The following is a 12,337-nucleotide window of genomic DNA, read 5'->3' on the forward strand; positions in this document are numbered from 1 at the left end:
AGAGGCCTGCGCGGTTTTATCCTGCATGGCGAGTGTGCGGCACAGAGCACTTAGGCCCGGACTGCCGCTCGGGGGTCTGCCTCGGCTCCCTCTTCACAGCACTGGGCACCTGTTTTTATTCGGTCCATTCAGTGGTGAGTCTGATATGCAGAGAGAGCTCAACCAGATAATTCAAGGGGATGCAAAGGAGAAGTGAAAAAAAAAATAGCAGTGTTCCCTAACTGTGGGGAGCTCCTGGGGGAGCTGCGGAGAAGGAGCTCCCAGGAAAGATCAGGGAGTGCTCACAGCTGACCCGCTGACCAGGGCCTGCCCTCTGGAGCCAGGTTACGATATGACAATTCCAAAGTGACCCAACAGATGCACCCATGAAAGGGTTTTATTGTGTCACCAAAGAGTTCACGATGGGGTATGGTATTTTGTTTTTTAATGTAACATTTTTTCTTTACTTCTGAGATAGTAATCTATGCTCTTGGAAAAAAAGCAAAAAAGCAAGCAAACAAGTGAGCAAGCAAGCAAAAGGGTGTGTGTACAGTGAGAAGTAGGTCTCCCTCCCGCTGGGCTATCCAGTTTCCACCCAGAGATTGCACTGCTATGGTTTCTCATATATCTTTCCAAAGATATTTGGTGCAGATATAAGCACATGTGTTTATGCATTCCCCCCCCTTTCCCCAAATGGGATCATACTATACATACTGCTCTGTATGTGGTTATTTATTTTCTTAACAACTTATTTGGGAAATCATTTTATATCCCTTTACATAGAATTGTTTCATTATTTTTTCAGGGCTTTACAGTATTCTATTGGATGGATGAACTAAAATTTATTTAACTAGTCCTCTACTACTCCCCCCCCCCCCCCCCCGGCATTTAATCTTGGAATTTAGCAGTAAAAATAAGAGTTGCATGTACCTTTTTTAGGGGAAGGTATCTGCTGAGTAACACAACCCGTTACTGGACCTGTTGAGGTCCATAGAGGGCATGAACTGAATTCTCCAACAGGGGCTGCCGAGTCCTAGAGAGGAGGAGGCTGAGGAGGGTGCTTCGGCTGACCCCTACCCGTCCCGTCTTGTCACACCCAGTGGAGGTCTCCCACACTGGTCACATGGTGCTCGGCCTCTTCATGTGCTTGCCTGCCTCTTCTAGTCCCAGATCAGCACGAGCAGTATCACTTGGGAACTTGTTAGAAAGGAAAGTTTTCGAATTCTCAGACCTATCCCATGTAAACAGACTCAGAAATTTTGGGGCGGGGTCCAGCAGCCTATGTTTTCACGCACTGTCCAGGGCATCCCGATTCTTGCTCAAGTTGGAGACCCATTGTCAGACCAGTGGCTGTCTGCAGCTGACTGCACATTAAGAATCACCCAGGTCGCTTGTAACACTCCAAGGACCACACCAGCCCCCATACGGCCTAAATCAGAACGTATAGGCAGGGGTTCCAGGCATCAGTAGTATTTAAAGCTCCTGTGATTCCAATGTGCGGCCAAGGTTGGGGCTCATGCCCCAGTGTAGACGTGATGGAGGAGAATCAACCTGGTGGGGGGCGACTTGTTAAAACACAGATTGCTGGGCTCCACATCCATAATGTTTGACTCAGTAGGGTTGGAGTGGGATCTGAAAATCTGCATTTCTAGTCAGTTACCAGATGGTGCTGATGCTGAGGCTCACACTTTGAGGCTCACACATTGCTCTCGAACAATTGGTTCTCAGGCTTGGGTGTTTGTTAGAAGATCTCGGGAGTTTTAAAAATAAAATAGTGAGGCCTGGGGCCCACTTTCAGAGATTCTGATGTAATTAGTTTGGGATGGGGCCCAGGAGATTCAAATACGCTGCCACAGTTCACATGACCACTCTTGAATGTGAGCTCCTTGAGGGTCTTCTTCTGTGTCCCCAGCACCCCAGTACTGGTGCGTTCATTCTCCATATTACTTGTCAGAAAATGTCTATTGAGTGAATCAAAGGGCTGGTCCAGCTCTGAGGGCAGTGTGCCCATCCTCCCTCCCACCCTCCACCCCACACTGGACCTGAAAAGCACTTCTGGGAAGAGTTCCTTGACTCACCTTGGAAGGCCCCTTTGCAGCAATGACCACATTTTATTGTGATTGCTTATTTTGTTCTCCTCTGGGTCCATATTTCTTGGTATGGTCTGTGGCTCACCTCCACCATAATCATTTAGGTAAGTTAAAGTACAGATTCCAGGGCCCTTCCCCAGGCCTATGGAATCAGACTCTCTGGAGGGTGGGGCCAGGGAATGTGTGGTTTTTAACTCATGTGGTTCTGATGTATACTACATTGAAGGGTGAATCCCTGATCTCTATAGACAGTAAACTTGAAGGAAGTTTATGGTGTCTGTCCCACCAGCATTGGAGCCCTTGGATGAGAGCAGAACGTGGTATGGCAGTAGGTGAGGGCATCAGGTGGGGCCAGGATTACATGGGGCCGGCAGCAGGCAGGGCCTGGAATCTGCTGTTTACAATAGCCGACATATGGAAACAGCCTAATTGTTCACTGATGGATGAATGGATAATGAAGTTGAGGTAGATATATTATTCAGCCATAAAAAGAGGGAAAGCCTGCCATTTGTGACAACATGGATGGGCCTTGAGGGCATTATGTGAAATGAAATAAGTCCGACAGAGAAAGACAAATACTGTATCATCTCCCTTATATGTAGAATCTAAACAAACCAAAAACCAAACTTGTAGAAAAAAGATCATAATTTGTGGTTACCAGAGGAGAGGGGTAGGGGTAGGGGATAGGAGGAAGGTGGTCGAAAGGTACAAGCTTCCAGTGAGAGGAGAAATGAGTGCTGGGGATGTCATGGACATGACGACCGGTGCTAACCCTGCTGGAAGGTGCACAGGAAAGCTGTGAAGAGAGTAGATCCCAAGAGTTTCCATCACAAGGAAAAATGGCTTCATTTTTTCTTTTGTATCGATATGAGAGGGTGGACGTTAACTAAAACTCACTGTGATAATAATCTCACAATAAAGTCAAGCCATTACGCTGTACATTAAACTTATACGCTGCTGTATGTCAACTACGTCTCAGTAAAACTGGGTGGGGGGACGAATGGAGCTCGGGAACAGGCTACTGCCTGGACTCAAGAGCAAGTCAAAAGCCCGAAAGTCTCGAGCTAACCTGGGCAGCCCTGAGCCCAGATCTTGGAGGCCCCGGACCGGCAGGGGAGGAGGATCCTGCAGGCAGGTCGGTGGTCTGAAGCAGTGGTAGCCAGCAGCAGAAACACCCCAGCATCTGGGACGGACTCTCAGGTGGGGCCCATGGCCCTGGGCTCACCGGCCAGAAACCAGGGTCACGGGCCAGTGAGGGCCAGGCAGGTGCAGTGGGGCTTTGGGAATGGAGGTTTTGGGCGCCCAGGCTGACCTTGGTGGATTGTCGTGTGCTGCAGATCTGGAGGACTCCCGAGATGGACAGCAGAAGGTGCTGGCTGCTCTGAGGCGAAACCCCACCCTGCTGAAGCAGTTCAGGCCAATCCTGGAGGACACCCTGGAAGAGAAACTGGAAAGCATGGGGATAAAGAGAGTAAGTGCCAGGGCCACTGTTGCAAGGGCTGCGGCCTACCATTTAGGTACACGGCGTTCTTTACCTGACAAATGCTGATGGCTCTTAACGGTGTAGGCTTATTCATCTTACTTGTTCCAGTTGGGGTGTCTTTCATATCCGGGAACATAAGCCCACACGGCTTCTCCTCACCCCACGGCAGCAGTGTGGTCTCTCTTCTCCACTTCTAATGGTTTCTTGGGGTGTCACCCTATGTCCTGACCTCTCTATGCTCTCCATTCATTGGCTGCTTTCTTCTGTGTCCATTTCTTTCTTTCTTTTTAAAAAAATTTTATTTATTTATTTGAGAGATGGCGAGAGCAGGAACACAAGCAGGAGGAAAGGGCAGAGGGAGAGGGAGAAGCAGGCTTCCCACGGAGCAGGGAGCCCGACGTGGGGCTCGATCCCAGGACCCTGGGATCATGACCTGAGCTGAAGGCAGACGCTTAACCAACTGAGCCACCCAGGTGCCCCTTCTGTGTCCAATTCTGACAAGGAATTTAATTGGCTCAGTCTGCCCTCTGGAAGGGTCCCCTGGGTGAATGTCCATCATCAGTGGCCCACGTGGCCACACCACTCAGCGAGTGGCTGCGGGTGAAGCAGGCACTGAAAGCTACGTCTGGTACAAATAGTAGTTGAATGCCGTTGTTCCCCCATGCCCGTGTTCAACCAGAGCGTGCGTTTTTTCATTAAAGGCACCCATGAAATGTATTATTAAATCGAAACGCTAATCTTTGGCCATTTTCAACTACTGTTCCATCTAACTATGGCCCTGTGATCAGACTTGATTAAAACATTTCTTTCTAACCTTGAATGAATCCTCACGGGCTCTGGGTGGATACCAAAAGCCCAAGCAACTTCTAGTAGGTCTCGGCAGGTTACCCAGCTTTTGTTTTTTGCAGTTGATTTTTCAAACGTTGTTAGCAACGTGTGTAGCATAATGATAGTGCATGAGGTACAAAAAGGAGGAAGCCGTGGTCTCCATCCTCAGATGCAGGCAGTGGTGGAAAGGCAGTCCCCTCTGAGCCCTGTAAGCTGGGCTGTCGATGGAGTCGTGCGCAGCCCCTTTGCGTGTTTTGACGAGGCTCCCAGACCCTAAACCACCACACTTTCTGCAGCGTGTGCAGCCGCTGCCCACCCTGCTCTGACGCTCACCGCATCCTCTCCCAGAGAGCACCCGGCGCTGGTCACAGTGACTCCCAGGCCAGCAGCAGGTACGACAGGCTTAGGGGAAGGAGAAGGGGGGCTTCTGTCTCCAAAGAGGAACTTCTGTTTTTTTTTTTTTTTAGGATGCAAAGGGAATCCCCTTTCAAACCCTCAGACACCTTGAGTCCCTCCTGAGAGCCCAGCGGGAGCAGAAGGCACGGAGGTTTTCTGAATTTCTGAGTCTGAGGGAAAAGCTTGTCAAGGAAGCCACCAGCAGAGTGAAGGAGAGAGAGAGAAACAGGGCCCCGGCGTCCCAGCCAGACACCAAGGCTCCAGGTGAGCTGGTGAGAGGGCTTGCTTGGGGGCCGTGACTGGGAGGATCCAGCTGGTTTGCACACGAGGAGGGTGTACTGCTTGCCCCCAGCAGGGCATTACTTTCAAGGGCGAGTTGATAGCATCCTCACAGATGACTGAGTCCAAAAGTCCTCTGTTGGGGGAACCAGAATCTAGGCGTGGGCCCCAGAGTCACCCAGGGAAGTTGGAGGAGAGCCAGAGTTAGGGTCTGTGATCAGCCTTGAGTTTGCTGCCCCACTCAGAAGCTTAGCTCTGCACTGCTTTACTTGCTTTGACCACAAATTGGACTTTGCTCCAACAGAGAGTAGCCCACTCTGTTTCTGGCTCTGAAGTGGAGCATGTCAGTGCTGGGAGAAGGCCCAAGGCCTAAGAGCATTGGGGCTGCAGGTGGAGGCAAATATGAATCAAATGAAAACTCTGCTCCGGAGCTGCGGGAGGGCGTGAGAAGCTGGGCGAGTTCTGCCTGCTGACACATCCTCAGAGCGAGGATCGTGGTTCCTTGGGCCGGGTCACAGCCCCTGCTTTGCCCCTGGGGGTTGTGACAAGGACAGGCCTAGTGGTTCTTGGGGAGGATTCAAGCGTGTGGGTGAGGACCCTCCAGTCTCTGTCCTCAAGGAACTGAGAAAACAAGGGAACTTGTGTTCCTAGGTTTGAGAGCCCCCCATTTCTGGAGGATTCCCATATCCACTGGGCTGCTGAAATTAGGGGCTCTGGGGAAGGCTTCAGGGGGTCTGAAGCTGTTCATGCGGGACGATGTTGCAGCTCCTTTCCCTCATATGTGGCCAGAGGGACATTGATTCTCTTATCTCCTCGTGTCCAGGCAGACCCAACCTGAACTCTTCCTGCTGAGGAATTTTCCAGAGTGTGGACCACATTCTCTGGGGGTATGAGAGATGATTTTAGTTGGTATAGGAAACAGTAATTTTAAAATCTGCTGAGGCTCACTGTGCCAAGGCTTGCCACCTCAGCTGGGAAGCCAGCCCAGACTAGGAGGTGTGCGGGGACCAAGCACAGGGGCGGGGTGGGGGGGGGGGGCTGTGGGCTCAGAGGAGAGGGGCAGGGAGGCAGGGAAGAGAAACAAAAGCATCTTCTGAGGACAGGCTTCCAAAAGAGGAAAGGTACCTTGCTCCTCCAGGTGCCCCCTCCTGTCCAGCCCTTGTTCCTGTGGTCAGAAAGCCGGGAGTGAGAACCACCCCCTTGCCTAGCTCCCCTTCCCTGGTCCTGGGGCCCTGCCTTCCCCAGGGCATGTCTCGGAGGTGTGAGATGAGCACTGTTTTCACAGCATTTTGTAGACCTCTCTTTCCAGCTCTACGCCCACATGCTCGTTTTCTAGGTCCCATGAGTGCAGTGTGAATGCCCACCTCTGATCTCTGCCTCGATGGTGCCTCTTTTTGTTTTGGGGCAAAGCTGTGGGATGAAGCAAGGCCGTGAGTGGCAAGAGCCCTAGATTTGGGGGGGCCGATGACCTGGGTTTGCACTTACCACTTCCTTCCATGGAATTGTGGGCCCTGTTTGAGTCCCTGGATCTCCCGCAGCCTCTGTAAAGCAGGGAGAACGACACCGTCCTAAGGGCTCGGGGTTCGGTGGGTTCTGTAGGTAGAGGGCTCAGCTTGCTGTCTGTGTGCAGTAACTAGCTGCTGTTGTTACTCTCCCTCAGCCAGTTTGTCTGCCTTCCCCTTCCCTTCAGTCTGCCCTTCCTAGAAGATCCTCTTCTGTATAAAAGCGTTCTCTGAAAGCAGTGTATTTCAGACATTTTCTATCTTGAACTACAGTAAAAAACACAGTTTACACAGTCCACACATGTGAGAGTTTCATGGAACAGTACCTACTCTGATCCCCTGCAATGCACTTCTCTTCTCTTTCCATAAAAATATTGTTGATCCTGGACCCGGCCCCCCCCCCCATCCCCCCAATGGGGCTTGATGCAATCGGAAGAGGGAGGCGCTGGGTCTGCCGGCCTGCCTTTAGCACTCCTGCCATGGAGAGTTCAGGACAGTGGTGGATGAGGATGGCCCATGTGGTCCTGTGGCGACCTCTGGTGGCAGGAGGGCCTTCCTGCAAGGCTGCCGGCACTCCCGCCGCTGCAGCCTGGGCGGGTAGAGAGGGTAGGTGCCCTTGGTGTGATCAGCCCCTAAAACTGCACCGGGAGGGTGAAGCTGCAGACAAGCTGGGCCCCTCTTCAGACCTGCCGACTGCCATGGGACTCCGGGGACGAGGACATGACCCTGGAACCCCAGCGGCTCTCCTGGTCTCTGGTAGAACTGTGGGGGGTCCCAGCCCCGGGTCTGGCCAGCAGCAGGACACCTGGGGTGGGGGCAAGGACTATACTGGCTGTGGCTGTTACCGTATAGAGTGACAGAGTGGCTTGTCCATTTCTAGTGTGCCGGCACCTCTCTCTACGTCTTCTTCAGGCTCGAGGGCCCAGATGGTCGTGCCCTGGAACTTATTCCTATCTGTGTTTCTAGTCAAAACCCAGCAGAACCCACTGGTCATCAAAGAGGCCCAGCCAAAGGCCAGGACCCTGCATGTGGCGTTGCCATCCAAGCCGGCAGAGCCACCCACGACGACTCTTCAGAGCCGCGGCAGCCATGGCCCTGGCCTGGCTCACGTGCCCACCCCTGCTCCACGTCCCAGAGCACATGGACCCTCTGGCACCCCTGCTGCCCCAGGGCCTGGGCTGAGGTGAGTCCCGGACTCTGCACTCCCACTGGGTCTGAGGCAGTGGTTCCCAGCCTCAGGCAGCCCTCGTGCGGGCCTCCCGCAGGCTTCTGCGGACAAGTGAGGGCCGGGGGCAGAAGTCAACAGACAGAAGCCAACCTCAGGTGGGGTCCCTCCCAAGCCCTCACGAAGAGACCCGGGTCCTTTGCTCCCAGCCAGGACAAACCTACCCTTTCCTTCCCCGTTTCTTCCTTAAGCCTTAGTTGCTGCACCGGAAGGGTTGGGTCCCCATCTTCTAACAGAGTTGCTGGGGTGGCTGCCATGCTCCAGGATGACTCCTGGCTGTCACCTGGGCCCAGGGAAGGAGCAGGGCTGGCTTGGGGCAAACCAAACACACTTGCAGGTGGGGAAGTTTGGCTTTTAAAGTGTTTCTGGTCCATAGAGGCCTCATTTCTTCCCCTCCGTGACAGTACACCCCCGTTCAGTTCTGAAGAGGACTTGGAGGAGGGACATTCGGTGCAGCAGACATCTCTCCAGCCCCCAAAAGGTCCTTCCAGGATGGGGCCCCGGCCAGAGGATGACTGGGACTGGTCTGACACCGAGAGCTCAGAGGGAAGTGCCCGGCCCCCTGACAAAGGCTCAGGTGGGCTGGCTTCCTCAGGTGAGTGATCTGGGACCACTGGGGCAGCCCTTCTCCAGCCCAGATTTCTCTAGTTCTGGAAATACCCTGTGATTTTCTTTGGGTTTTCTGATTTGGCAACTCATTGTGACTCGTGAGAATGACCCTCCCTCCCATCGGATATTTTCCTGGGATCTCAGAGATATCAGAAGGAAGAATCTGAGGGAGGTTTATTTTGCCCCTTGTTTTGTCACATCAAATTGCTTAACGGTTGGAGGTTGGAGGAGCTCACTCGCTCGTTCTAAGCCTGCCAGTCCATCAGAATCCACCAGAACCAGGTACCGATAGCCGCCAGGTGGGGCGATAGGGTGGAAAGGTGTTGGAAGCAGGAGTCAGGGGTCCTCTGATACAGTTTGGGCTCTGTCACTTGCTACCTGCTTGTGCTTGAGTGAGGGTTTCGGTTCCTTCGCTGTAAAATGAGGTATCGGGACAAGACAATGAGGGGTGAGGAACATGGTGCCTGGTACATAGTGGCCCTTAGCAAACAATTCTTTTTTTTTAAGATTTTATTTATTTACTTATTTATTTGAGAGAGCGCACCCATGTGAACAGGGGGAGGGGCAGAGGGAGAGAGAATCTCCATGCTGAACACGGAGCCTGACTCAGGGCTTGATCTCATGATCCTGAGATCACAACCTGAGCCTAAATCAAGAGTTGGACGCTTAACTGACTGAGCCACCCAGGTGCCCCTTAACAAACAATTCTTGAATGAATCAATGAACCAAGGGCTGTTGTAACCCCAGACATCTGCTCAGGCCCTCAGACATTTGAATCCTAAGAGGCGGTGGTTAGCTCCCTGCTTCCTGGCCATTGCTGAGGCCTGGACATCCACCGTGGTTTAGCATGTCACCAGGAGTCTGTTGACAGTCTATGTCCCTGCTTAGCCCCCTTCCTGCATGGAGCTTGCAGAAAGCCTGTCTGGCCCTTGGTCCCTCTGTGATAATTTATATTTATGATATTTCTTCTCAATGAAGATGTTGAAGGAGGCCGTGTTTGCATGTTAGTCTTGCTTTTCATATACCAACTGAGCAGAGGTTCTGCCTCTGCCTCCCATTAAGGGGGAAGAACAGCTTCCTAAGCCTCTGTCTGTAGCCATGTTGTTAAGTGAAGTTATATTTTTAGGATGGTCAAAGGCTCTTTTCACCAGCACACGTTGGCCCGGGCCTTCTCTCTGTCCTTGCTCCTCTTCTTTGCAGCTGCCCTTCCTTCTTCCTCCTGACCCTTCTCCACACTCCCTCTACCCACACCAGAGCCTGGTCATGACCTACAAGGATGAGGCATTCATCCTCTGGAATTTTCCCTCTGGTTGCCTTCCAGGAACACTGGTGCAGTCACTGGTCAAAAACCTTGAGAAGCAGCTAGAGACTCCAGTGAAGAAGCCTGCTGGAGGGGTCAGTCTGTTCTTAATGCCCAGCGCTGGGCCGCAGAGGGCTGCCGTGCCAGGAAGGAAGCCTCAGGTAGGGTGTAAGACTCTTGGAGGTTGCTCCACCATTTCCAGTGGAGCCAGCTCCAGGTGTTGGGGCCCTCGGGTGGGGTCTAGTGAGTGTCAGCCTTGGCCCTAGTGGGATACTGTGGGTGACCTCACTGTCTCTTCTGCCCCTGCACAGGGGGACGGATGGCCACTTCTTGTTTGTATCCTTGTTGATGTTAAAAAGCCTTTTGGTTCATCATACAAGCAGCTGCTCAGTAGGTCGTTTTCTCCTGGTCACTCATGCTCCCATTTCCTGCCTCTGACGGAGCCTGGACCTGGTTCTGTGCCTGGCTGCTTGCAGTAGCTACTCTCTTCTGGCTCTGCTTCATCCCACCATGGGCCCCGTCCCCTTCCTTCACTCTGCTCCAGACCCCAACTCCAGGCTGTGTGCACCTGAGGGTGGAGTGTTGGAGTGGCATCCCACAGCACATCAGACTAGGCGACAGCATATAATGGGAATATTTAGATACCTTTGTTCTAAATATTCAGGGCATTCCTCATCACTAAGAATGTCTTGGTGGCCTTGCCTCTCTGAGGCTCTAGCTGCCATCAGACTTAGAGCTCAGAGACTCAGCCTCGGCGACCATTACCAGTAGGACCCCCTCCTCACTGCCTCCGGCCAGGGAACAACTCCCGCATGCCCATTACTTGCTTAGGCAGAAACGTTCGGAGCTCTCGTTACTTCACATTCGTGTCTCACCTTTCTCAGTTGAAAAGGCGCCTCCTGGGATGACCAGGAATAGTGGGCACTTTTTGGTTCTTACGAGAACATACTCTTATTACATAATGTGTTCGGTTTCTTATGCAGCCTGTGTGTGTTTGTGAGTAGTAAGTCCAAATGATTAAAAAAGTGTTTGTCCCTTCTCCTATATTGGGAAAGCGTGCCAGTATCCCAGAAGCAGGTTGAGGCACTGCTTGGAGCCTGCTGCCCTGGGCCCTGGGGTGGTTCTGGCTGCTTGGCCTTGCACTCTGGGAGAAAATGTATAGGATGTTCCTATCAAAGCCCAGATGGCCCTCAGTGCCAGGAGGGCACAGAGCTCTGGAGTGGGGACTGTGGTGCAGGGCTTGCCTGGGCCCTTGGCTCTGGGCTCTCCCGTTGGCTGCAGCCCAGCCACTTTCCAGGCTGAGAGTCCCTGGTGCTCTGGAGCTCCTCTGCCACTCCTCGAGTCAGGGTGTTTACCAGGCCCCGGAGAAGCTGTCTGGGGGGGCGGGAGGTGCTCGTTAGCCCGGGCTGCATTCAGCTCAGGAATGCAGAAAAGTCAACGCTCTGGCCTTTGACTCCAGTTCCTAACGGCTGACTCCAGCTCCATCAGTGTGGGGAAATAAAAATCTGGACAAAGTTTAAATTACAAGAGCAACCTGATTTGCCGTAAGCCTTTTCAAAGAGCTTGCCTTGGTTTGGCCTTTGGGATTTCAGGAGCATTTAAAATCGCTCTGACCCTGGGTCTCTGAATCAGGTCTTCAAAGACAGGGAAACGGGAAAAAACAGGAGAAGGAGTGTGTCCCTCCTGCTTCCAAACCTGCATTTCGCCCCCATGTCTGTCCTGCATTTTCATCCTCCCTTGTCAGAATGTATCTTCTTCTCCCCCTTCCCTCCCTGCAGCTTTCTGATGATGAGAGTGACTTGGAGATCTCTTCCTTGGAGGATCTCCCCCAGGACCTGGGCCAGAGAGAAAAACCAAAGCCTCTGTCTCGCTCAAAGCCGCCGGAGAAGTTTGGCACCACTCCGTGGAGCCCTGGCCGATCCAGGGTCACTGGTTGGTGATCCTGCCCCAGAGCCTGGCTGAGGCCAGCTCAGGGCTCCCCGAACAGAGGAGGCTGCTGGGCCTCTTGTCTTGGCCAGTAACCAAGAGATCTTCTCCTTTGGAGAGAAGCAGAGCGGAAGGTGGATATAATTTTTTCTGCCTGTGAGGGGTCCTGCTCCAGAGTGCCAGGAGTGCCTGGCTGGGTGCTCCTGGGTCCCATGGCTTGAGAAAGGGTTATAATGAGCAGTTTCCGTTTCCACCTCCATGTTCACTCCAGCCTGAAGGAGCCCCTTGATCTTTATTCACTGGCATTTTGTAAATCTGTAGGAACAGTGTGTAGACGAGTCTTTACCTTGCATGGTGTCTTTTTGGGGACACATGCCTCAGTCAGTCATTCAGTGATTCTCCAAAGTCATTTACTGAGTGCTTGCTCTGCACCAGGTCCTCCTCTCCTTGCCGAATCGGGGTGCTGGCAGAGGTGACGGGGGCGTAAGTACAGGGTAGTAATCTAGTGACAGAGATTAGGGTGCTATGGGAGCATAGCATGGGCCACCCAGTGCAGTCAGGGGTGATCCTGGAGAGAGTCTCAGAGCTGATGTCTGGTTGTGCTTGCTCAGGGGCAGGAGGGAGGGAGAGCCACCTAGCTGGGGCCTCGTGCTCAAAGGACCACAAATTTAGTTTTTGATATTATCTCCAAAATTAGGTTATATATGCAACCACTGTATT

At 52.7% G+C, this 12,337-nt stretch overlaps 1 protein-coding gene across 1 annotated transcript in view; it reads left to right on the forward strand.

The window, feature by feature from the left end:
• The window catches only part of DZIP1L (DAZ interacting zinc finger protein 1 like), a 37,582-nt gene extending 25,259 nt beyond the window's left edge, over positions 1–12,323 (forward strand). Inside the window, exons 11-16 of the mRNA XM_032409204.1 lie at positions 3,407–3,540; positions 4,848–5,040; positions 7,524–7,740; positions 8,187–8,377; positions 9,713–9,852; positions 11,470–12,323. Coding sequence (XP_032265095.1) covers positions 3,407–3,540; positions 4,848–5,040; positions 7,524–7,740; positions 8,187–8,377; positions 9,713–9,852; positions 11,470–11,631 — 1,037 coding nt within the window. The 3' untranslated portion in view covers positions 11,632–12,323. The remainder of the gene's footprint in view (positions 1–3,406; positions 3,541–4,847; positions 5,041–7,523; positions 7,741–8,186; positions 8,378–9,712; positions 9,853–11,469) is intronic.
• The last annotated feature ends 14 nt before the right edge of the window (positions 12,324–12,337 follow it).

Source organism: Phoca vitulina, unplaced genomic scaffold (genome assembly GCF_004348235.1).
Source record: "Phoca vitulina isolate PV1807 unplaced genomic scaffold, GSC_HSeal_1.0 scaffold10, whole genome shotgun sequence".
NCBI lineage: Eukaryota > Metazoa > Chordata > Mammalia > Carnivora > Phocidae > Phoca > Phoca vitulina.